This window comes from Coregonus lavaretus, assembly GCF_964263955.1.
Source record: "Coregonus lavaretus genome assembly, chromosome: 27".
Classification (NCBI taxonomy): domain Eukaryota; kingdom Metazoa; phylum Chordata; class Actinopteri; order Salmoniformes; family Salmonidae; genus Coregonus; species Coregonus lavaretus.
This window is the reverse complement of record NC_140014.1, coordinates 12,196,185-12,222,217: the sequence shown is the minus strand read 5'-3', so window position 1 is coordinate 12,222,217 and position 26,033 is coordinate 12,196,185. Positions and strand designations below refer to the sequence as shown.

General features: G+C 44.1%; 1 protein-coding gene across 1 annotated transcript in view; it reads right to left on the bottom strand.

Annotated features, from left to right (window-relative positions):
* Positions 1–739: 739 nt before the first annotated feature.
* The window catches only part of asap2a (ArfGAP with SH3 domain, ankyrin repeat and PH domain 2a), a 73,513-nt gene continuing 48,219 nt past the window's right edge, over positions 740–26,033 (bottom strand). Inside the window, exons 9-28 of the mRNA XM_084143694.1 lie at positions 25,890–25,976; positions 23,896–23,999; positions 22,917–22,986; positions 16,979–17,066; positions 15,361–15,409; positions 14,905–15,071; positions 13,944–14,077; positions 12,806–12,900; positions 11,411–11,600; positions 10,775–10,860; positions 10,351–10,466; positions 9,499–9,566; positions 7,651–7,758; positions 5,296–5,542; positions 4,102–4,254; positions 3,621–3,738; positions 3,218–3,273; positions 2,928–3,007; positions 1,958–2,077; positions 740–1,170 (exon numbers count right to left, since the gene is read on the bottom strand). Of these exons, the coding sequence (XP_083999820.1) occupies positions 1,096–1,170; positions 1,958–2,077; positions 2,928–3,007; positions 3,218–3,273; positions 3,621–3,738; positions 4,102–4,254; positions 5,296–5,542; positions 7,651–7,758; positions 9,499–9,566; positions 10,351–10,466; positions 10,775–10,860; positions 11,411–11,600; positions 12,806–12,900; positions 13,944–14,077; positions 14,905–15,071; positions 15,361–15,409; positions 16,979–17,066; positions 22,917–22,986; positions 23,896–23,999; positions 25,890–25,976 (2,211 nt within the window). The 3' untranslated portion in view covers positions 740–1,095. The remainder of the gene's footprint in view (positions 1,171–1,957; positions 2,078–2,927; positions 3,008–3,217; positions 3,274–3,620; positions 3,739–4,101; positions 4,255–5,295; positions 5,543–7,650; positions 7,759–9,498; positions 9,567–10,350; positions 10,467–10,774; positions 10,861–11,410; positions 11,601–12,805; positions 12,901–13,943; positions 14,078–14,904; positions 15,072–15,360; positions 15,410–16,978; positions 17,067–22,916; positions 22,987–23,895; positions 24,000–25,889; positions 25,977–26,033) is intronic.

The following is a 26,033-nucleotide window of genomic DNA, read 5'->3' as shown; positions in this document are numbered from 1 at the left end:
ACACTGCTAACCAAACAGTGCTAGGCGTCTGCACAGTTTAATTAAAGGTTAATTACTGCAAAAAAAAGTCATTGTTAGATTTTTCCCATACCTCAAAAGTGGTCTCCCGCTGTGGCATTGTTGTGGACTTACAACATCCAATTTTGTTGTTTTTCTATTAAAAAGTGTGACTTAGAGTGAAAACCTGTAAAAATAAAAAATAAAAATCTGAACTCTGAATTTATGGACTCAGTTGATGGCCTCATTTATGCATTTCAATAGTAGGCCTACTATTAGCCTACTGCACAGTACAGCTTGGGTTGGCCTGACTGTGAAAGACCAATATGGGATTGATCATTTTAGGTCATTCAGTGTCACTTTTTGTCATATAATTTTTCATACAGGCGCCTTTCCGTCACCAGGCGGGCCTTTGGGAATTTTTTGGCCAAATTATAGTATACCCACTTTTCCAGGCACCACTACACCACTGAATTTGCTTCCCACATTGTGAGTCCTATAAAGTTAACATGTCTTTGCCTATTAAGCAGTTATGTGTAAAAAATAAATAATAATCACCCTTTAACAATGCAAAGCATATCGACTATATTCACATTAATGATAAGTGAAAGAAATCCTAAAGATAAACAGTACTGTCCCTGTCAGCTGTCCTTGAAGAACTTTCTGTACAATTCACAAACCGAAGACAACAGAGTGAAATACTTATTAACAGAACCTTCATTTTGTCAATAATCCTCTAAATGTCGCGACCTGGATAAATAAGCAGAAAGTGCATTTTATTGCAAGAGGTTACCTACTACAATCATTGTTTTTGTTTTTTTATGTCAGATGGTGTCAGAAGTCTAAACACAGTTTCCCCATGAGCCTTTGCAGGCTTGGCCTAAAGGAGTGATATGACGTCACATGACATTCCTGGAGTAAAGGGTGTATCTGTTGTCATGGCAACACATTGTATAGCCAAAGCATTGGGCAGCAACACTTCACTCTTCTTTAGTGTCAGTGCAGGCACAAGCTTGATGATGATGACAAAGATAATTTCGTGAAGGGCATTTCCATCCCAGGTCAGTCCATGTGTTGACCTCCGGTGACCTTTGACCTTCAGTCCATGATGAAGTGTACGAATGTGACGGGGAAAGCCCCCCTCCTCATTGGTTCTCCTTCGATGTGGCCCAGCTGGGAGAGAACAGGAGAGATGCACAACGTAACACACTGATAATTGGGACAAAACACACACTTTTTGCATATAGCTATGGCAGGGTTGGGTAGGTTACTTTCTAAATGTAATCCGTTACAGTTACTAGTAACCTGTCCAAAATTGTAATCAGTAACGTAACTTTTGGATTACCCAAACTCAGTAATGTAATCTGATTATTTTCAGTTACTTTTGGATTACATTCCCCTTAAGAGGCATCAGCAGAAGACAAACACATTTGACTTCTAACACCTTTTAAATTCTGCTTCAGTTGTTGTCAATTCAGACGCGGACATAAACAAAATGCCATTGAAGTCAGAAAAAGAGAGAGGAAGGCTGAGATTTGGGGATTTGGAAAGGCATCTGTAACACAGAGTCCCATGGAGAATAAGTGACTAAATACGGTCATGTTTGCAGAGGTGGCTTTTGGAAAAACAAGTTGCAGCTGGTCTGTATTCAGACAACGGGCTCTGCAGAGGAAGGAAGGCAGGCGGGGGCAGGGGAGAGGGAGAGGAAGGGAGGGAGAGAGGGAGAGGAAGAAGGATGGCCAGAATGAGGTCATGGCTTTGTGCTGCTGGGGCCACCAAGATTTCTGGCACATGCTCAGTGGACTCTCTCGGAATGGGCCAAATCTGGACTAGAAAAGGGCCGGACTGCTCTCACTGCGTGTGAATGAAGACAAACACACACCCACTCTCACGCTCTCCACTTTCAATTTTCACACATCCAATACACAAAATAGTAGCCTGATCTAGAGATGATACTCACCCACCACTCCTGGTCCTCCGCCCCGTCCACCACAATCACCTCCCCCTCAGAGAAGGTTAGCTCGTCTGCATTGTCCGCCATACAGTTGTAGATGGCCTTCACCCGCTTGGGCCTCTGCTTCTGAAGAGACACAGACAGACGGGCATAGCAGTATTTGTATTTGTATTTATTAAGGATCCCCATTAGCTGCTGCCAAGGCAGCAGCTACTCTTCCTGGGGTCCTGCAACATTAAGGCAGTTATATACAATTTAAAATATAATTACTAGAACCAACATTCCCATTCAAGTCAACCTTCCGTGACGGGTGGTCCGGGGCCATATTGAGTGTGCCCATGACAAGTGCACTGTCAAATTGCCATGGTCTCAGGGGCTTTTCCCCATTCTAATCATTCTATTTCAATGCAGACAGGCAGGTGTACTGACTGTTCTGCAGACAGATGCTGTCGTTTAACTGAAGTATCTAACTATCTGTCACTCCTTTGGAATGCTTGACGCCCACTTCCACATTGACTGCTGGAGGGTTGCATAGCAGACAAATGACACAGGACATAGTAACTGTCAGGCAGGGGGAGTTGTGCATCACGTGTTTTCGCCACAGGCTATCCCTGATCTGTCAGTGGTTTACATGGTGAGCCCGTGTGACACAGAATGCTAGCACTGAGCTAGGGACAGAGATATGAGAGGTTTCCCCATCTGTCAAGAACAAGTACACACTTCAAGGTTTCCCTCCCTCTTAGCATTGTATGTTCCATAGGGTACAGGAAGGACACCTCATAGAGAAAACACTGTTAGAGCCATTGATACTCAGAGTGCATTGGACTGTGTGGGACAATAAGACCAACTGAAACACAACGACGAGATCAGATAGAGAAGTCCAATAAGTGCCTCTGTATTGTCCATAACTGTTCCATCACAATCAATAACAGGGCAAACAACCATATAAGGTCAACGGTAGGTCGGAGGAACTCACCGGATAGGTCTTCCTAGGCATGGGGGCGGGAGGCAGCGATTGACCTGTTGAGTTCTGGGGGCATCCCGGCACTTCTTTAGCTGGAGGAGGAAGAGGATTTGATGAGATTGTTGTGAAAACACAAACTGTTCCACACAGACACAAAATCACACAACCAGATTGTCTGCAGCCGACCCACAGATAACATACCGGCCTGATTGTAAAATTGTAATCTGACTATGTTACTTGTGATGCTTTTACAGATTATGTACAGACACAGAGTAAATCAAGTTGTTGTTTTTTACACCCACCTGGTCTTTCGATGGACCCAGTTCGAGTCGGTCCTTTGCTGAAGCTTTTGTCGTTGCTAAAAACCACAAACATAACCTTGTAGTCAGCTGCTGTTTAGGATGTGCTTAAAATGAACCCACACACATTTACCCCACAGTGCATTTCCCTTTAACAGTCACACAACTCAGACCTATGGGAGCTTGAGTAGAGCCATGTGGATGAATAGTGTTAAGTTGTTTGTCTTTTAGGACAGCTCAGCTTGGAAGTTAATGAAGTGGTAAACCAGAAACCCTATAGGCTATTTTCCAAAGGTAAACTTGCTTTGTGTTCATCAAAGTAAAACATGCTGCCTCAGGCAATGTGTGTCCAACATTTTTGTGTGTGTGTTTGTGTGTGTGTTTGTGTGTGTGTGTGTGTGCTCACCCAGAAGGAGACTTGGGTGTTGGGGCTCTGTTGTGGCCCTGTCCGGTCCCTGGTTTAGACTGCTGGTTCATCGCCTCCATCATACTCACTGTCTTGGCCACGGGGGGAGGAGCAAGACCTGGGGTGACAGAGAGAGATAGAGGTTGAAAGAGGGCTCTAGATGGACAAAATGGAGATAGCCTCAATAGCGCTGCCCATGCTGTCACAGACATCATCAAGGCACAGATACAAAGATGAGTCCTCATCCTAAGTTACCCATCTCTTTCTCATCTAAACTGGGTGTGTTTTTCTCCTTGGTGTCATCTTTGTACATCATGTTGTAAACATACTGCATGTGCCTTATATATACTGTAACATGAGCTATCGACAATAATGCTATGTACAATCATTAACCATGATTATTATGATTATGATAATGATTATGGTTATTATTATGATTATTATGTGTTAAGACAATGAGTCCTTGAGGTGAGGTGCCTACCAGTGGTTGAGGTGACCCTCATGGGGGGTACGGGGGGGTGGATATTGGGGGGGTCTGAGGAGGACCTCTGTCGGACCCCCAGGTCTATAGAGCCAGGCTTCCACCCAGAGGACCCTGATGACTGGACCATCCCGCCCAGACCTGACAACTGGACTGGGGAGGGAGGAGGGGGAAAGAAGATATGCTTTGGCACCTGGAGACATGCATTGCTTGCTCTTTGGGGTTTTAGGCTGGGTATCTGTAAAGCACTGCTGATGTTAAACAGGGCTTTATAAAATACATTTGATTGATTGATTGATTGATTGATTGATTGATTGATTGATTGATTGAGAGAGACTTGACACCAATGCAGAACACAGAAAGATTGGCTACTCCTGGAATTAAATAGACAAGACTGGCCAAAGTCAAGTTCACTGGAGAGGAGTTGCTGATGGCCAATGCTCTTCGTGGGGCAATGGGCCCAAGTAAGTAAAGACAACATGTGCTTCGAAGTGAGTGAGTTTAATCAAATTGTTCAGCATGGTGGAATGCGAGCATTCGGATGCACAGACAAATTCAATTCAGGAATTGAAAGTTTTGGACTATTTTCAATGCGCATTAACCAAATTGCTTTCCAGTGATATCTTGGGTTATTTTCAGTCTGCCTCTCATCATGGACTATGGAGCACAGACTGAGAACTTTTCGGAAAAATTAGCTCACTAGCTCACTCTGCCGCCGCCAATGTGCCTGTCCATGCTCCCTACCCAGAGTCCTCTCTGCCCTTCAAATAGGTCAGAGCGCCACACGAGTCACACAAGTCACCATGGGGCCTTGCACTAATTAGAGAAGGCCATCTACAGTATATGACAGATATGTGGCCAAATTGAGATTTCCCTCTATTTGAACTGAACCCATTGGGCATGTATTATAAATACCATTCTCCAAAAATGACGAGGAGGACGAGAGGTGAATCTGATTTGAAAAGGGCTTGACGCCGGGGTAATTTGATATGGATCACGTTTAGCAACTTCAAATCAGGATAATTTTTTTAACATTCTGAAACTAAATCAGTGCTCAAATAGCATTCACACTGATTCCCTGAACAAACTAAACTTGTTCATAGAATTTGGTTCGTTTCGCCAAATGAATGTGGCTCTCTATACACGCAGCACCCAACTTGCTATCACAGAAAAAAAAAATATTTTTTAAAGTACCTATGTTTCGTGGGGGCAGAGGGGGTGCGGAGGTGGGGGTGGGCCCCCCGGGCGCGGGGGGGCTGGCGTTGAGGATGGTGCCGTAGGTCTCGTTGTTGACCAGGTTAGGCATGTACCCACCACGCTGCTTGTCCTTGGCCAGGCTGGCAGCGTCCCGTGCCAGGGAAGCAGGGCTGGGCTGGCGGTGGGTGTTGGAGCCAGGGGTGTAGCAGCTGACCGGGCGCTCCTCTCGCCGGTGGGGGCTGGGCTGAGGGAGGACAGGGGTCAAAAGGTTATAGAAAGGTCATCAGGGTGTGTTTGTGTTATGTACAGTGGCTTGCGAAAGTATTCACCCCCCTTGGCATTTTTCCTATTTTGTTGCCTTACAACCTGGAATTAAAATTGATTTTTTGGGGGTTTGTATCATTTGATTTACACAACATGCCTAGCACTTTGAAGATGCAAAATATTTTTTTATTGTGAAACAAACAAGAAATAAGACAAACAAAACAGAAAACTTGAGGGTGCATAACTATTCACCCCCCCCCAAAGTCAATACTTTGTAGAGCCACCTTTTGCAGCAATTACAGCTGTACGTTTCTTGGGGTATGTCTCTATAAGCTTGGCACATCTAGCCACTGGGATTTTTGCCCATTCTTCAAGGCAAAACTGCTCTAGCTCCTTCAAGTTGGATGGGTTCCGCTGGTGTACAGCAATCTTTAAGTCATACCACAGATTCTCAATTGGATTGAGGTCTGGGCTTTGACTAGGGCATTCCAAGATATTTAAATGTTTCCCCTTAAACCACTCGAGTGTTGCTTTAGCAGTATGCTTAGGGTCATTGTCCTGCTGGAAGGTGAACCTCCGTCCCAGTCTCAAATCTCTGGAAGACTGAAACAGGTTTCCCCTCTAGAATTTCCCTGTATTTAGGGCCATCCATCATTCCTTCAATTCTGACCAGTTTCCCAGTCCCTGCCGATTAAAAACATCCCCACAGCATAATGCTGCACCACCATGCTTCACTGTGCGGATGGTGTTCTCGGGGTGATGAGAGGTGTTGGGTTTGCGCCAGACATAGCGTTTTCCTTGATGGCCAAAAAGCTCAATTTTAGTCTCATCTGACCAGAGTACCTTCTTCCATATGTGTGGGGAGTCTCCCACATGCCTTTTGGCGAACACCAAATGTGTTTGCTTATTTTTTTCATTAAGCAATGGCTTTTTTCTGGGCACTCTTCCGTAAAGCCCAGCTCTGTGGAGTGTACGGCTTAAAGTGGTCCTATGGACAGATACTCCAATCTCCGCTGTGGAGCTTTGCAGCTCCTTCAGAGTTATCTTTGGTCTCTTTGTTGCCTCTCTGATTAATGCCCTCCTTGCCTGGTCCGTGAGTTTTAGTGGGCGGCCCTCTCTTGGCAGATTTGTTGTGGTGCCATATTCTTTCCATTTTTTAATAATGGATTCAAATGGTGCTCCGTGGGATGTTCAAAGTTTCGGATATTTCTTTATAACCCAACCCTGATCTGTACTTCTCCACAACATTGTCCCTTACCTGTTTGGAGAGCTCCTTGGTCTTGCTTGGTGGTGCCCTTGCTTAGTGGTGTTGCAGACTCTGGGGCCTTTCAGAACAGGTGTATATATGCTGAGATCATGTGACACTTAGATTGCACACAGGTAGACTTTAATTAACTAATTATGTGACTTCTGAAGGTAATTTGTTGCACCAGATCTTATTTAGGGGCTTCATAGCAAAGGGGGTGAATACATATGCACGCACCACTTTTCTGTTATTTATTTTTTTGAATTTTTTGAAACAAGTAATTTTTTTCATTTCACTTCACCAATTTGGACTATTTTGTGTATGTCCATTACATGAAATCCAAAAAACCATCCATTTAAATTACAGGTTGTAATGCAACAAAATAGGAAAAACGCCAAGGGGGATGAATACTTCTGCAAGGCATGTATGTATGTATGTATGTATGTATGTATGTATGTATGTATATATATGTATATATATATATATATCAATTTGTAAGTCGCTCTGGGGCGGCAGGTAGCTTAGTGGTTGAGAGCGTTGTGCCAGTAACCGAAAGGTCGCTGGTTCTAATCCCCGAGCCGACTAGGTGAAAAATCTGTCGATGTGCCCTTGAGCAAGGCACTTAACCCTAATTGCTCCTGTAAGTCGCTCTGGATAAGAGCGTCTGCTAAATGACATTAAAAAAAATAATATATATATAAAAAAATAAGAGCATCTGCTAAATGAAGTAAATGTAAATATATATATATATACTTTTATGTGTGTGTCTGTGTGTATGTGTGAGTTCATGGTGTGTGTGTGTGTGTGTGTGTGTATAATCTGAAGTGAGTCCTCACCCTCACCTTCTCATCCAGGTCCTCATCACTCTCGTCCATGTCTTCATGGTGCAGACGCCACTCGTACTCTACGTGTACGTGGACGTTGAACTTCCCCGCCAGCGCTGTGTTCAGCTACACACGCACACACACACACTGACAGTGATTAATAGCTCAAACAAAGCTTGAAGATAAGGAGTCACTCTCTATCTTGCTAAAGACGTGCGCACGCACATACACTTACAGTGAGGGAAAAAAGTATTTGATCCCCTGCTGATTTTGTACGTTTGCCCACTGACAAAGACATGATCAGTCTATAATTTTAATGGTAGGTTTATTTCAACAGTGAGAGACAGAATAACAACAACAAAAATCCAGAAAAACACATGTCAAAAATGTTATAAATTGATTTGCATTTTAAATTAGGGAAATAAGCATTTGACCCCTCTGCAAAACATGACTTAGTACTTGGTGGCAAAACCCTTGTTGGCAATCACAGAGGTCAGACGTTTCTTGTAGTTGGCCACCAGGTTTGCACACATCTCAGGAGGGATTTTATCCCACTCCTCTTTGCAGATCTTCTCCAAGTCATGAAGGTTTCGAGGCTGACGTTTGGCAACTCGAACCTTCAGCTCCCTCCACAGATTTTCTATGGGATTAAGGTCTGGAGACTGGCTAGGCCACTCCAGGACCTTAATGTGCTTCTTCTTGAGCCACTCCTTTGTTGCCTTGGCCGTGTGTTTTGGGTCATTGTCATGCTGGAATACCCATCCACGACCCATTTTCAATGCCCTGTCTGAGGGAAGGAGGTTCTCACCCAAGATTTGACGGTACATGGCCCTGTCCATCGTCCCTTTGATGCGGTGAAGTTGTCCTGTCCCCTTAGCAGAAAAACACCCCCAAAGCATAATGTTTCCACCTCAATGTTTGACGGTGGGGATGGTGTTCTTGGGGTCATAGGCAGCATTCCTCCTTCTCCAAACACGGCGAGTTGAGTTGATGCCAAAGAGCTCGATTTTGGTCTCATCTGACCACAACACTTTCACCCAGTTCTCCTCTGAATCATTCAGATGTTCATTGGCAAACTTCAGACGGCCCTGTATATGTGCTTTCTTGAGCAGGGGGACCTTGCGGGCGTAGTGTGTTACCAATTGTTTTCTTGGTGACTATGGTCCCAGCTGCCTTGAGATCATTGACAAGATCCTCCCGTGTAGTTCTGGGCTGATTCCTCATCGTTCTCATGATCATTGCAACTCCACGAGGTGAGATCTTGCATGGAGCCCCAGGCCGAGGGAGATTGACAGTTCTTTTGTGTTTCTTTCATTTGCGAATAATCGCACCAACTGTTGTCACCTGCTCACCAAGCTGCTTGGCGATGGTCTTGTAGCCCATTCCAGCCTTGTGTAGGTCTACAATCTTGTCCCTGACATCCTTGGAGAGCTCTTTGGTCTTGGCCATGGTGGAGAGTTTGGAATCTGATTGATTGATTGCTTCTGTGGACAGGTGTCTTTTATACAGGTAACAAGCAGAGATTAGGAGCACTCCCTTTAAGAGTGTGCTCCTAATCTCAGCTCGTTACCTGTATAAAAAGACACCTGGGAGCCAGAAATCTTTCTGATTGAGAGGGGGTCAAATACTTATTTCCCTCATTAAAATGCAAATCAATTTATAACATTTTTGACATGAGTTTTTCTATATTTTGTTGTTGTTATTCTGTCTCTCACTGTTCAAATAAACCTACCATTAAAATGATAGACTGATCATTTCTTTGTCAGTGGGCAAATGTACAAAATCAGCAGGGGATCAAATACTTTTTCCCCCTCACTGTATATACGCACACGCACACACACACACACACACACACACAGCACTCACCAGCTCCTCACACTGTAGGTGCTTCAGTCTCTTAGCGATGTCCAGCGGCGTCTCCCCAGACTCATTAGCTACAGGAAGAAGACATCATTTTGATCCATTCATTTACTTTATATATGTGTAAATTACACTACCACTCGAGATCAACACCTCACAGATGAGCACTGACAAGTAACCCGAGACACAATTATCATCTCTTGGCTATGACAGCATGAATTATGAAGATATCTACACCCAACTCAACAACCTGTCAACACAATGCTAGCATACCACTAGGCTGCCAGGGGGGCCTACTGCTTTGGCAGCTAGACAGAGAGCCAAGCCATGTCTGTCAACAGCCATGTTTGTAACAACATCTTCTCTCCCTGTCTCTGTAAGCTAGATAGCATTGAAGATAGTGTGTGAAACTGGTTTGACTGAAACAAGGAGATTCGTTGGCACATAAAGACACATGCTGATCCACAGACCATGGCCCCCTGTTCCTTTGCCAACTCTTATCATGGGCCGGTTTGTATGGAGTCAGACTGAAGCAGAGTTTGAGCCGTTGTGAGAAAGTGGTGTCTCTTGGCAAAACATGGGCCTCTGGGAACTCTGCCTGACCAAAACAAGGCTGTATAGCACGTTCATGCGGAGGAATCTTTGTGCTTCTGTGTGTGTGTGTTTGAATAATTATGTTTGGCGGTCTCTTAGTTATAATTTCTGTAGCTATGAATTAAAACATAAAATCAGGTTATTGTTCGACCTAAATCAGTTTCTTGCTCGACAACAATAAACAAAGTCTACACTAGTATTCTGTATCCATGCTGTTTCGAAACCAGTCTTTCCCAGTAGAAGAGATATGTAATGTTCTCTTACCAATGTCTATGGATGCCTTGCCCCGCAGCAGCAGTTTTAAACACTCCATGTTGTCAGTCAGGCAGCAGTAGTGGAGGGCCGTGCTGCCTTTGGCTGTCTGCTTGTCCAGGTTCACACTGTGGGGGAGAAGAGACAGGGGAAGGCAGTCAGTGAGAGTTGGAAGGATAACCATAAACACAGGACAACGGTCACTCATCAGCATAATTTCAGCACTTGTTCTGAACAATATTCAAATGTAAAATAAATTTGCATTCTGTGGGACTGTGTAAAAAAAAAACAAGAGTAGTTTGTGTGATGACTGTGTTAAGTCAGTCGTCATAAGCTGTTATGACTGTTCATGACTTCTGTTGAGTCATTCTCATTACATTTATGACGGGTAGTGTTTCTACAAAAAGCTAATTGACGTTTATTTTTATTCCCTTACCTGTTTTGAGTGAGGAAGTCAACGATATGGAGCGAGGTCCTGTCCACTAGTCTGACCGCTAGGTGAAGGGCCGTCTCTCCTTGTTCCTGCAACCACACACAGAATAACCAAAATGGCTGTGGTGAGACCTCAGGGACAAAAAGACACATCAGAGCAAAAATGGAGTGGCTGACACAGAGAAACACTGGGACTTTGATATGCTCCCTTTTGGAAGTCTGCTTTGCTATAGGCAGTAAAAGCAGTAGTAGCCCTGAATGTGAGCCAGGTGTTTGTAGTGATGATTTATCTATTATACAAAGCATTTACACTGCCAGGAGTAGTTGTTTTTCACAGCCCAGCAACGAGAATTAACCAAAATACTGCCATTTGAATTCCACTACAGCTGTGAGCGTTGAGAGCACCTGGACAGATAAAATGTTGATGGCCAGTCCTGTTCCCAATCTCAAACCACTCCACCCAAGCTAAAATGAAGTCAATTGAGAGTTGGGGTTAATTCACACTACTGAGCCAAGCAGAGCCAATCCGAGCTGTACCGTGATGGCCTGGAAAGGACAATGTGGAAAAAATATCTGTACCAGCACGGTATGGTCAGTACGCTAGTGTGACAGGGGTATTGGTGGGGACATGTAGACTCACATGTCCGTTGGCCAGGGGGATGGGCTCCATCAGGTCCACTCCCTCCGCGTACACCTGGATCAGAGAGAAGATGTCCCTGGCCTTGACCGCGTCACATAGCGTGTGCAGCTTAGACGCCCCGTCTGGACACTTCCTCCTGGCGAAACGCTTCTCTGTGTACTTTGCTGTGATGAAGTCCTTACGGGCTTGCCTGTACCAGAGGGAGGAAGGCCATATACATAAAGGGATAGTTCAGCCAGAATGTATATTTGGGTCGAATTAGCCTTACCTTGAGTTGTGTCTGAAGTCCCATGGTGACAGAATCCACAATAATCCATTATTTACTTCTGGCCAAATTCATGACTGTAAGCAGCCAAACCGATGTTAGCAAAGCTGCACTGCAAGCCGAAACTTCCTCAAAAACACTTCAAACTAAATTCGATAGTTGGTGGAGTTTGCAGGGATTTTTCTTAACGTGCATAATGCCGAAATAATTTCTGGAATTGTGTCACTCAAAACTAGAACCATTTCCTCATGTAGTCTCACAGCCGCATCCGTTTCTCAGCGGTGGCTTGATGGAACTATCAAAGCATTCATACATTTACATTTTATTGCAAAAATAACAAAATTCTCACATGGAAGAAAAACATGGACAGGTTATTCACAAGTATCGACGCTACCAAACTTAGTTTGAAGTGTTTGAGGAAGTTGCAGTGCAGCTTTGCTAACACTGTTCAGCTGTTTACAGTCATTAATTCTGACGACGCTAACTCCTGTTTTTACACAGGCAGCCCAATTCTAACCAATCAGATCAGCTGTTTTGCCAATAACTGGAAAAAATATCAGAACTGGGCTGCCTGTGTAAATGCAGTCTAAGTGTGCAAATACATGTTTCTGATGTATCTGTTACTTACAGCCATAAATGATCTGAGAGTTCAAACTAAAACTTTCAATTCATCTAGAGGGATGCATTAGGTTTCTTATATGTGTGCTCAATTTTACTTGAGTTGTAGATACACCAAGTTGTGTGTAAACAACAACAGAATGCATAGCATTCTCTTATGCTTATTGAATAAAAATGTTTTCAGTTAGTGATGCCTTACTTATAGCTCCATCCATAATGAATGGGTATGAGTGTCTCTGTGGTGACATGTTGCCAATAGGTCACTGTAAGGTCACGGGCCCATCCACTCTAAGGATGCATCTCAAATGGCACCCTATTCCCTACATAGTGTTCTAATTTTGACCAGAGCCTTATGGGGGGGTCTGGGTAAGGGGGCTACTGTATTGGGACTCTGAGAAGGTCGAGAAAGGGATAGAGACTGATGAAAGAAGGAGAGGATAGAGTCTATGCGTGGGAGGAAAGAGCCAAATAAAAAAGATATAGAGAGAGATAGAGATGGAGAGAGAGCTTACATGTCACTGGCAGGGTTGGGTTTGACCACATCTTCCGCAGATAGACAAGCCTCCATGATGTCGTTAAAGCCTGCATTCCCCACGTTCTTGGCCAGCTTCATGGTAAAACACACATGCACACAAACAGGTAAGAGCTTACCAGAGCGACAGTCCATAAAAGTGCAAATTAGCCTCCTATCTGAGGGTTCTACAGTACAGTTTATACTGTATACATGAATCTCATGCTCCATTTCTTCTGCTCTGCTACTTCAGCAAATGCTTAAATCAATGGTGTGTGTGTGTGTGTGTGTGTGTGTGTGTGTGTGTGTGTGCACGTGCGTGTGCATGTGCGAGGGGAAACACTGCATGCGTTCCACCCATCTCCTTGTGGCCAAATAATGTGAAACACTGTGGCGTATGTATTCCGTTGATTCTGTTGCAAAACGTTTCCAAAACATAAGCAAACGAAATGAAGCGGGGAGGGACCTACCTGAATTTGTCCAATAGAAACTCTCGTTTTAGTTGCAAGCGGTTTGGCTAATGATTACACCCCTGGCGTCTTAAGGAGGGCAATCATCTTGAATTATCGACAAACAATGTTCAGCCCCAAATGATTTATGGGCAATAAATTGCACCAAATTGATATTAGAAAGCCAGATGAAATGTGAAATATGCAAAGTGGAAGCAGCTCCAAGCCTCTGTAATACTGCACTGTCTATCTATCCCAATGGAGCGCAGTAGAGAGTTCAGTAGAATTAGTCCAAGGGCGTTGGTATACTTGGTGCTCTCCCACCAACAGTAAATCATCAGCTGCACTGTGAAAAGGTTTTCACAGAAGGGACTTCTGACCTTCTCGTCCAATGGGTTTTGAGAAGGAGGTGAGGAGAGAGGACGCGAGGAATCAAGGACATGCTACTGAGATTCTCCCATTATAACAGCAAGCATGGCAATGCACTGGTAGAGCCATTGTTTTCCAAGGTTTTGCTAACTAACCTAAGCGGATGTGTTTTGGTACCACTTTCTACGAGCCACCTGTGTATAAACGATTTGAACTTTCCAACACGACTGCGCCTAACCTCCCAGCGTCACAGCACCTTATCGCCATAATGTGAAACTAGCTGATGTGTGGTGAGCGTACTGGCACAAAATTGCTTCTTACCAAGAGTTCGGAGGTGCTGAGGACATCCAGTGTGAGGGACTGGATCCTAGAGTAATGGACTCCTAGCTCCCTGTGGATCCCAGAACACTCTATACACGTCAGGATGCCCAGGTTAGTGGAGAGCCAGGTAGGATCTGGGAGGAAGGGAGGGGGTGAGAGAGAGAGAGAGAGAGAGAGAGAGAGAGAGAGAGAGAGAGAGAGAGAGAGAGAGAGAGAGAGAGAGAGAGAGAGAGAGAGAGAGAGAGAGAGAGAGAGAGAGAGAGAGAGAGAGAGAGAGAGAGAGAGAGAGAGAGAGAGAGAGAGAGAGAGAGAGAGAGAGAGAGAGAGAGAGAGAGAGAGAGAGAGAGAGAGAGAGAGAGAGAGAGAGAGAGAGAGAGAGAGAGAGAGAGAGAGGATGGAGAGCGAGGAGAGGATGAGAGAGCGAGCGAGAGCGAGAGAGAGAGCGACAGAGGAGACAGAGAGCAAGAGAGGAGACAGAGAGCAAGAGAGGAGAGAGAAAGAAGGAGAAGATGGAGAGAGAGAGAGACAGACAAAGAGAAAGCGAGAGAGAGAGATAACAGGTAAGTAGGTAACAGTGTCCTTGGTAGGAACTACCTGCATGTGCTTAGAGGGGAGAGCTATTTCTGATACAGGTTAACCAGAGCGACAGTCAAACCTAAATAACTGGCTCATGGGCGTTCCTCATTCACTACAATGTCGGTGTAGAGTGACCACATGGAGTTGTTCATTACACTCATAATACATTGGTAACCGTGTCTGTGAATAACCCGTACAATTCCTTAATAAAAGTGACCTCTAGCACAATAAAGTAAAACAGTTCATGGCTCCTTCATGCATTTTGTGTATTCATAAAGGCTGTAAGATGAATTATACACAGGTAGTACTGTGCACTGAAAAGATGTGTGTGTGTGTTGTGTCAAGTGTTTGTGTATTAACATGTATGTTACGCCGGGTCACTCACTGGGCGCTCCACAGTCACAGCAGATGTCGTTGCCGGTCATCCTCTTGACCTCTCCCAGGATGGCCTTGGTCAGTTCCTGGACGATGTTGTTCTCTCCAACGTGCTGGTCCCCCTTAAAGGCATTATTCAGCGCTTCCTCCTTGCTGTTCTGCAGCACAGAGATCCATCTGAAAACACACACACACAGGGGGAGGGGAAGTTAGTGTGTGAGGATGGGGTGAGGGCAGGGTCAACATCGGGTTAGACTAGAGGGTGGAAAAGTGGATGCGTTAACTGTGAGAAGTGGTATGGGAACAAACAGGACACACACACACCTTTCCCCCCACACACACAACCCAAACGAGATGGAAACGTGTGGGTTGTGTGTGGAAAGACGTATGGGGGATCAACAGGACACACTCTCACATGTTCTGTACACAAACACACACTTCACACAAGGAAGGAACACACACTTACATCTGACATTCTGGGTCGTCCTCGGCCTGAAAGTGATACGTTCTGTCATCTAAAAGAGAGGGGGGTGATAGGGGTGGGTGGGTCAGAGACATAGTGAAACAAGACATTTATCAAAGACAAGGAAATGTAAGAGCGGAAAGCTATTCAGCCCATCAAAGCACCCAGCTGACAAACCTGTGTGAGTACCAGGGCTGAAAAGGAAACAAAAAAACATTTCCAACTACAGTACATACAGTAAAAGTCCCACATAAGTGTAACAGCATCCCAACAGTACAAAGGATGAGGCGACAACAGTTGAGATTTTAAATGACTGTATGTGGTATCTATGCAAGACAGAGGTAAAAGTCTACCAAACATCCTGTTGTACTGTACAACAAACTAAAAACCTTGTGAAAATCCTATTGTACTCTATCCTCCTCCAGTCCGATTGGATTACATTTTACTTCAGATCCCCTTACAGCTGGGAGTTCTGACCCTGACAGTCTCTCAGTCTCTCCCTCAGTCTCTTTCTCTCTCCCTCAGTCTCTTTCTCTCTCCCTCAGTCTCTTTCTCTCTCCCTCAGTCTCTTTCTCTCTCCCTCAGTCTCTTTCTCTCTCCCTCAGTCTCTTTCTCTCTCCCTCAGTCTCTTTCTCTCTCCCTCAGTCTCTTTCTCTCTCCCTCAGTCTCTTTCTCTCTCCCTCAGTCTCTTTCTCTCTCCCTCAGTCTCTTTCTCTCTCCCTCAGTCTCTTTCTCTCTCCCTCAGTCTCTTTCTCTCTCCCTCAGTCTCTTTCTCTCTCCCTCAGTCTCTTTCTCTCTCTGGAGAGCAGCATCTCTCCTTGTTTCCACCTGAGTAAGCCCTTTCATATCCTGCAGCAGTAATATTGTCCTTTGACAGCAGGGTGACGGCCTGACATGAGCACTTATTTCTGGCCCAGTGTTTATGAAAGTCACCGCTCAGCTAAACTCAACACACATCCCCAAAAACCTGACTGAAGAAAGAAGAGGGTGAACAAAGAAAGAAGAGGGTGAATGGAGGAAAAAGCTCCATCTCCCTTGGTTACATGTGATTATGTGAGGACATGGGGAACAAATGAACGTGGTTGAAATTCTAAATAGGCTACAGATTTGGAGCAGCTCGTGTGGAGGCACAAAGTATTGAGTCTTCCCTGAATTTGAATCTTACAGCGATTCATCTATTCCCAACTCCTTTCCTGCTGTCCTCATTCCACGGAAAAGCTCAGATCTCCCCTTATATTGAGACATAGACCATATCGACCACTTTTCCTTTTTCTGTGAGTCTCCTCTCCTCCCTAGTTTGTCTGCAGTAGATATCTATACTCTATAATGAGAACTATCATTTGTCCCAACACAGCATCCCTCCTTGTTCTGCAGAATCTAAAAGCCAGGCTTGATTTAATTACGGAATTTGCTTTATCAGATTTACACAAATCGGAACTGCAGTGTGCAGGCACTCTGAGAACGGAGCAATGTCCATTTGTAGAGGTACTTCTGTGAGACACAGAGGACAGAAGAGAGAGACGAGAATAGACAGGAGAGGACAGAAGAGAGAGAAGAGAAGAGAAGAGAATAGAAGAGAAGGGAAGGGAAGGAGAAGGAATAAAAGGCAGGGTAAACCTACGTGAAATGAGGTCAAAGCTCTTCTTCTCTTCTGGGTTGTGTTTCACCTGACAGGTGAGAAGGTTGAGTTTGGCCGGCGGTCGGTTCGCCTGAACGAGAGAGAGGGGGGAGGACAGGAAAGAAGAACATGTGAATCAGCGAACACAAAGCATGAACGAAAATGCACCCTTCCCACCAGAACAAAGATACAGTGCACCCTCCTCTTATAGTCATCACATCTGTACATTTGATCACTAATGGCGTCCGCATGCTTCCCACCAGAAACAGTTCGGAAAAGTTTGTGCATATATTATGACGACATTTTGTTTGGGACTTCGGTAAGGGTTTTTGCGGCTGTTCGGGCACACAACATTTTTGCTCGAGGCAAGCCGAAGTCTACGCCCCTTCGTCGGTGATTGGTCAACAGTAAGGATTCAATAGTCTTTGTTGTCATTCAACGAGAGAGGACTCGTTTTCATGCACATGTTTTCATTGAGAAATACTGCACCAAACATCTTAGTTAGATGTAAAATTGTGCGACTAAGATCTCCTCGGCAAATTAATGACAGATGTCTTGAGTTATCTTAGATTCATTCTGACTATTTTGAGGAAGTGTATACTGGCTACGGCGTCTCAAAATAGACAAACAGTACTACTACTCGTTTTTCAAGCGAAGGTCTTTTAAAGGAATATGCGAGCACACTCGTTTGGTTCACCTAGCCGAGTTCAGGTAGGCACCAGCCGAACTGAAGCATGCTGACGCCTTAAGTGGTTGATCACAATAACCATATTCACCAGAAGGGGTATGCACTGTACCTGGATGAAAGCATTACATTTAGCCTACATGCACTCAAAATATATGTAAAACATTATCTAACAATGAAAACACATTATGCTTGCTATAAAACATTATGTACATTACAACAATTTTATACAGTCCTGGACTGCAGAGCTACTTGAGAATCAACACAGCATAGAATAACCCACTGCAAAATTCACCTTCCCTTCTCCCTTAGTTAATACAACATAACATGACACTAATAGCCAGGCTCTCATATGCAGTTTTCATAAGTAATATTTCCCCCCGGTGTTAAGGTCTGTCAGAATGGGCCTGTCCATGGAGGATTAGCTTCTGTACTGTGGTGTTCGGTCTGCAGTGGAGGATGACACCAGGCCATGGTTGGAGCTCAGCTCAGGGTGCTTAAAAACCAGCTCTGATTGCTTTCCCTGTTTCGACCTCTACACACAGCTGGTTGGCCAGGGAGAGAGGGAGAGCGCATATGTGAGGTATATTATTTTTTTTAATTAGAGAGAAAGGGCAAGGAGAGAGATGGGGAGAAAGTGTGGTGTGTTTGTGTATGTGTGTGTGCCTTTTCAAAGAAAGAGAGAGAGAGAGAGAGAGAGAGAGAGAGAGAGAGAGAGAGAGAGAGAGAGAGAGAGAGAGAGAGAGAGAGAGAGAGAGAGAGAGAGAGAGAGAGAGAGAGAGAGAGAGAGAGAGAGAGAGAGAGAGAGAGAGAGAGAGAGAGAGAGAGAGAGAGAGAGAGAGAGAGAGAGAGAGAGAGAGAGAGAGAGAGAGAGAGAGAGAGAGAGAGAGTGCGATAAAGTGAGCAAGAGAGAGCGATAAAGTGAGCAAGAGAGAGAGAAGGAGAGAGGAAGATAGAGCGATGAAGTGAGAGAGGAAGAGAGAGAGATTACATCTAGTGTAATGGAGGGAAGTAGAGCCTGCTACAGTGAGAGCAGAGCAGAGTGGGAAATCAATAGGCTGGTGAGACCCCGGGATAGCGGTGCACGTAAAGTAGCTCTGTGAGCTAGCCTGACAAGGGCTGCATCCCAAATGGCTTTTGACTAGAGCCCTATGGGTGCCATTTGGGATGCAGCCAAGTATATAATACTCTGATGTGTAAGAGTGACTGACAATAATACTAACACCACCACCATTTTAGCTAAATGAATCCAAAGTGCTCTATTTTGGACTTTAAAAAATTGAATTAAATTAAAATCACAAAAAACAGTACACCAGGCACCAAATATAATCTAGTGTCCTCTTGATACCCACTCCTGTCCCGTAGCTCTACCACCTCTGAACCCTCCCCATGTACAGTCGTGATACGTTTTGAGAATGACACAAATACTAATTTTCACAAAGTCTGCTGCCTCAGTTTTGATGATGGCAATTTGCATATACTCCAGAATGTCATGAAGAGTGATCAGATGAATTGCAAAGTCCCTCTTTGCCATGAAAATGAACTTAATCCCCAAAAAACATTTCCACTGCATTTCAGCCCTGCCACAAAAGGACCAGCTGCCATCATGTCAGTGATTCTCGCGTTAACAAAGGTGAGAGTGTTGACGAGGACAAGGCTGGAGATCACTCTGTCATGCTGATTGAGTTAGAATAACAGACTGGAAGCTTTAAAAGGAGGGTGGTGCTTGAAATCATTATTATTTTTCTGTTAACCATGGTAACCTGCAAGGAAACACGTGCCGTCATCATTGCTTTGCACAAAAAGGGCTTCACAGGCAAGGATATTGCTGCTAATAAGATTGCACCTAAATCAACCATTTATCGGATCATCAAGAACTTCAAGGAGAGAGGTTCAATTGTTGTGAAGAAAGTCCAGCAAGCGCCAGGACCGTCTCCTAAAGTTGATTCTGCTACGGGATCGGGGCACCACCATTGCAGAGCTTGCTCAGGAATGGCAGCAGGCAGGTGTGCGTGCATCTGCACGCACATTGAGGCGAAGACTTTTGGAGGATGGCCTGGTGTCAAGAAGGGCAGCAAAGAAGCCACTTCTCTCCAGGAAAAACATCAGGGACAGACTGATATTCTGCAAAAGGTACAGGGATTGGACTGCTGATGACTGGGGTAAAGTCATTTTCTCTTATGAATCCCCTTTCCGATTGTTTGGGGAAAACACCTTGTCCAGAGAAGACAAGGTGAGCGCTACCATCAGTCCTGTGTCATGCCAACAGTAAAGCATCCTGAGACCATTCATGTGTGGGGTTGCTTCTCAGCCAAGGGAGTGGGCTCACTCACATTTTTGCCTAAGAACACAGCCATGAATAAAGAATGGTACCAACACATCTTCCGAGAGCAACTTCTCCCAACCATCCAAGAACAGTTTGGTGACGACCAATGCCTTTTCCAGCATGATGGAGCACCTTGCCATAAGGCAAAAGTGATAACTAAGTGGCTCGGGGAACAAAACATCGAAATGTTGGGTCCATGGCCAGGAAACTCCCCAGACCTTAATCCCATTGAGAACTTGTGGTCGATCCTCAAGAGGCGGGTGGACAAACAAACACCCACATATTCTGACAAACTCCAAGCATTGATTATGCAAGAATGGGCTGCCATCAGTCAGGATGTGGCCCAGAAGTTAATTGACAGCATGCCAGGGTGGATTGCAGAGGTCTTGAAAAATAAGGGTCAACACTGCAAATATTGACTCTTTGCATAAACTTAATTTAATTGTCAATAAAAGCCTTTAACACTTATGGAATGCTTGTAATTATACCTCAGTATACCATAGTAACATCTGACAAAAATATCTCAAAACACTGAAGCAGCGTACTTTGAAGACCAATACTTGTATCATTCTCAAAACTTTTGACCACGACTGTACAGTTGAAGTCAGAAGTTCACATACACCTTAGCCAAATACATTTAAACTCAGTTTCACAATTCCTGACATTTAATCCTAGTAAAAATTCCCTGTCTTAGGTCAATTAGGATCACCACTTTATTTTAAGAATGTGAAATGTCAGAATAATAGTAGAGAGAATGATTTATTTCAGCTTTTATTTATTTCATCACATTCCCAGTGGGTTAGAAGATTACATACACTCAATTAGTATTTGGTAGCATTGCCTTTAAATTGTTTAACTTGGGTCAAACATTTCGGGTAGCCTTCCACAAGCTTCCCACAATAAGTTGGGTGAATTTTGGCCCATTCCTCCTGACAGATCTGGTGTAACTGAGTCAGGTATGTAGGCCTCCTTGCTCGCACACACTTTTTCAGTTCTGCTCTCAAATGTTCTATAGGATTGAGATGAGGGCTTTGTGATGGCCACTCCAGCATCTTGACTTTGTTGTCCTTAAGGCATTTTGCAACAACTTTGGAAGTATGCTCGTGGTCATTGTCCATTTGGAAGACCCATTTGCGACCAAGCTTTAACTTCCTGACTGATGTCTTGAGATGTTGCTTCAATATATCCACATACTTTTCCTTCCTCATGATGCCATCTATTTTGTGAAGTGCACCAGTCCCTCCTGCAGCAAAGCACCCCCACAGCATGATGCTGCCACCCCCGTGCTTCACGGTTGGGATGGTGTTCTTCGGCTTGCAAGCTACCCCCTTTTTCCTCCAAACATAACGATGGACATTACGGCCAAACAGTTCTATTTTTGCTTCATCAGACCAGAGGACATTTCTCCAAAAAGTACAATCATTGTCCCCATGTGCAGTTGCAAACCGTGTTCTGGCTTTTTTATGGCGGTTTTGGAGCAGTGGCTTCTTCCTTGCTGAGCGGCCTTTCAGGTTATGTCGATATAGGACTCGTTTTACTGTGGATATAGATTATTTTGTACCCGTTTCCTCCAGCATCTTCACAAGGTCCTTTGCTGTTGTTCTGGGATTGATTTGCACTTTTCGCACCAAAGTACGTTAATCTCTAGGAGACAGAACGCGTCTCCTTCCTGAGTGGTATGACGGCTGCGTGGTCCCATGGTGTTTATACTTGCATACTATTGTTTGTACAGATGAACGTGCTACCTTCAGGCGTTTGGAAATTGCTCCCAAGGATGAACCAGACTTGTGGAGGTCTACCATTTCTTTTCTGAGGTCTTGGCTGATTTCTTTTGATTTTCCCATGATGTCAAGCAAAGAGGCACTGAGTTTGAAGGTAGGCCTTGAAATACATCCACAGGTACACCTCCAATTGCCTCAAATGATGTCAATTAGCCTATCGAAGCCATGACATCATTTTCTGGAATTTTCCAAGCTGTTTAAAAGGCACAGTCATCTTAGTGTATGTAAACTTCTGACCCACTGGAATTGTGATACAGTGCATTATAAGTGTAATAATCTGTCTGTAAACAACTGTTGGAAAAATTACTTGTGTCTTGCACAAAGTAGATGTCCTAACCAACTTGCCAAAACTATAGTTTGTTACCAAGACATTTGTGGAGTGGTTGAAAAACAAGTTTTAATGACTCCAACCTATGTGTATGTAAACTTCCGACTTCAACTGTACATATAACTGTTTATTATAGTGAAGAAGGTAAACTACAACCAAAAAGTAAGAAAGAGCAGAAAAGTAGGGTAATAATAAATAAAAAGAGAAATAAAAAAATATGAATAAAAAGAAAATAAAGAGAAGTCAAAACAAAACAAGAGATGACCAGACTGGATAAGACAGGACAGGACAAGACTGGACCAGACAAGACAAAACTAGTGGATAAGCTGCCAGTTAGCAGAGAGCTGATAATTAGGTCGCACATGCCATATTTGATCTTGTCTGGGGTTGCCTGGGAGCAATGTAGGATAGGAATGGTTCCCAGGTGGATCTCTCCCTGGAGGCCAGGTCACAGTAAACTAAGCCAATGGATGGTTGAAACATTTAATCTGCTTTTCCAGTTAACAGTATAACTTTTTTTGCAGATTGTTAATGAAATCAATAGGAACAGTTTTTTTGTCCTTGGAGATAAAAGAAACATGTCTGATGGCTGAGAGGTTTGATAAACAGTGATAAAGTCTGGTTTGACAGAAGTAGTGAGATAGTGATTGGCTTCATCTCCATTAAGTGAAGTGGGTGAAGTGTAAGCTAACAGGCTAGAGCCACTAGCCTTACTGTAGATTAATGCTAACTGGCTAGGAGTAGGTCATCTTGCCCTCTGTGTGCGTGTATATATGTGTGTGTGTGTGTGTGTGTGTGTGTGTGTGTATGTGTGTACTCACCGTCCCATGTGATATGGTGAGGTATCCGTTCTTCACTGAACACTTTCTCTTCTGCCACACTTTCCTTAGCCTGGGGGGGGTGACACACGACATCGTGACACACACACTTAGACATAACACCCCAGCGCCAGTGTGACACACTAAACTCTACATTAATCCACATTGTAACTGAACAGACATGGCTAATGAATTATTAACATCAACCACACCAGTGTGATGGCTCATTAATATGTGCATGCATAAGTAATGATGTACAGTTTGGGCAGTGTATTCATGTCTATGACACTCAGCCATAAAAAGAACATTAAAGAGATTATCTGGTACTTTTGTTTAGTTTTTAGCCAGTAGTTATGAAAGTAGCGCTCACGAGCCAAAAGTGGTCCCCGAAAATTGCGTACTACGACACGTATGTGCAGATATGTGCACCACGTCATTGCCCCTCTCTCTCGCTCTGCTGTATGTGCATCTTGATAACTGTCACTCAAATGGCAAGGGGCTGAAGCTCATTGGCTAGAACTCGAATTGCTAGGGGACTGGCCCACGTGGGGGAAAATGTAGGGAAAATGGCGCTGCACAGCTTCCAGAAATACTTATTTCCCTCATTAAAATGCAAATCAATTTCTAACATTTTTGACATGCGTTTTTCTGGATTTTTTGTTGTTATTCTGTCTCTCACTGTTCAAATAAACCTACCATTAAAATTATGATCATTTCTTTGTCAGTGGGCAAACGTACAAAATCAGCAGGGGATCAAATACTTTTTTCCCTCACTGTATGAACTACACTATGACACATCCAGCCCAAAGCAGAAGGTTGAAAAATTACTTAGTAGTCGCCAAAGTTCCAGAGAATGTCTTTAACTATGGATAAATGCCATCACAATGAGTGAACTTTGTGAGTTTGTTTTGTCTGGCCTTTCATTTGGTTCTTTGAATGTTTGTTGAAGATGATGCAAGTTTAACGGAAGAGAGAAACTGACCCGTCACTCTTCTTGTAGAGGTTCCCACAGCGCTCAGTGCCGTGCTCCTTGTTGCCCTGTGGCTGGTGCAAACTGTAGGTAGCGCTCTGTCGCACCTGGGAATCCTTCAACAATACCAGCACACACACAAACAAACATAAGGATCTATGTAGGCAAAGGCACAAGACACTGCAGTGAGTGTGGGTGGGGTGCATCTCAATTGTCTAAAGTGGCTTCCTCTCCTTGTATATTTTCATTTGTCAACACTGATCTGAAAAATCCAGGCTAAAATTTAGGATAGGAGAGCAATATGGCAGATCGGGATGCTGGCTGGGGATTTGCTTTAGTGCAGATGAAGTAGAGATGGCAAGGAAGGGGAGCCTCTTTAGACTATTGAGATGCTGCCACAATATGTATATAGGACAAGCAAAGCCTTGGGGTCATGCACTAGTGAGGTCATCTCCTCAGAGGAAGTGGTATAGGGGAAACCGAGAGGGGGAGGGGCCAAAGCAAAGACCTTTGGAAGATATTCTAAAGAAAAGTCTTCAGGGTTCTAGTATCTAGTGTTACCATTGTCAACAGGAAAAAACTAAGACAGGGTTGTATTCATTAAGTCACAATGTAGCACAATTTAAACGAAAAACAAGTATTTCAGAAGTACAGATAGTACCTCTGCGCTTCACTCTGTTCGAAGTGCTTTCTTCCATTTGGTGCCTAATGAATACAACCCAGAAATCCCCCCACTAAATCACTTTTAGAGGCCGCCACTAATGCTCTCTAATGAAAATGCTTCAGACAAACTTCTCACTATCCTTGACAAAACACCACAACCACAGATCGACAAGCACATTAAGGGGGCACTGAGGATACACTTACTCTCCTAGACTTGGTTCACAAAGAGGCAGTAAAGTAAAGAGGAGAACAGACAGGTAAGATAGTGCTGCAGTAGAAAAAACAGTACACTAGTTCTCCACATAGTAGCTGAAGGCTGAAAGGACATAAGTACATGTGTTAACTGTAAGTCGCTTTGGATAAAAGCATCTGGTAAATGAGAGTATTAAGCACATAAGAGTGCTTAACCGTAGACCATTAATGCGTGCTCTCAATGAGCTTGCTAAAGTTGACAGGGAGTGAAGAGGGCTTTGGTTATGTACATCGGGATTTTGAACATGTAAGTGCATCACTTATAGGATATGAATTAGGCGGATTAGATGAGATACAGACGGCTATATTATTGGATGTCTAACTTGGGCTTTTGACAGTGAAAAGACTAGGCCTATAGAGTTTGAGGGTTGCCGTGTGTGTTGTATACAGCAGTATGCATGCATGAATGAGTGTGAGTGTGTGTGTGTGTGTGTGTGTGTGTGTGTGTGTGTGTGTAAGAGATCTGGATGGAATTATGTGATTCTTCCTTAACCCATAAGAAGTCCCACCCAGTTGACTACTTAAAAATGGGAGGATCTCATTTGGTTTTGCTCAACTCCTGTGTCCTTTCACCTACCTCCTCTCTCGCTTCCTTTAAAAAAAGGTCAAAGGTAATTGCAGAGAGACGGCGAGGAGGGGGAACATGGACGAAAATGTGCTTGTATGAAATGACTCTCCAATGACGTTTACAGGGGTGGAATCCCAAATTAAATGTGTAAAGTAAAAACGAATTGAATAGATAAAAGAATAAGTAGCATATGGTTTTTAAATGTTTGCTTGCTTTTCCCCTTCCAGAAAACAACAGCTGATCCAAAGGGGTGTGGCAGGTATTAAAAAACTTCAGTGCTTGCTGCCAAAGTAGTTAAATCGATTGAGGGTAGCAGACTCCTTAATTCGTCTACAAACAAAATTGACACTCTCCTCGGCCACTTATCGGTTTCTGAGTCACGGAGGAGAGAGGACGGAGGAGTCGAGGAGAGGACGGACTTTTGCCCCAATGAGAATCTCCTAATGATGAAAGTCCACAATGGCGCTGCCCATGCTAAAACATACTTTGGGGCACTAGAGTGGTCGAAGTCTATGGGTGTTACCTCCTTCTGCTCCACCTGCAGCGCTGACTTGAGGACGTCCCGTAGCTGAGTGAGCTGCTTCCTCTCCTCGTCCTGGGCCTGCTTTATCTGGAGAGCTCACAGAAAGGTCATACACAGGTCATACAAAGGCCACAGGGGTCATAC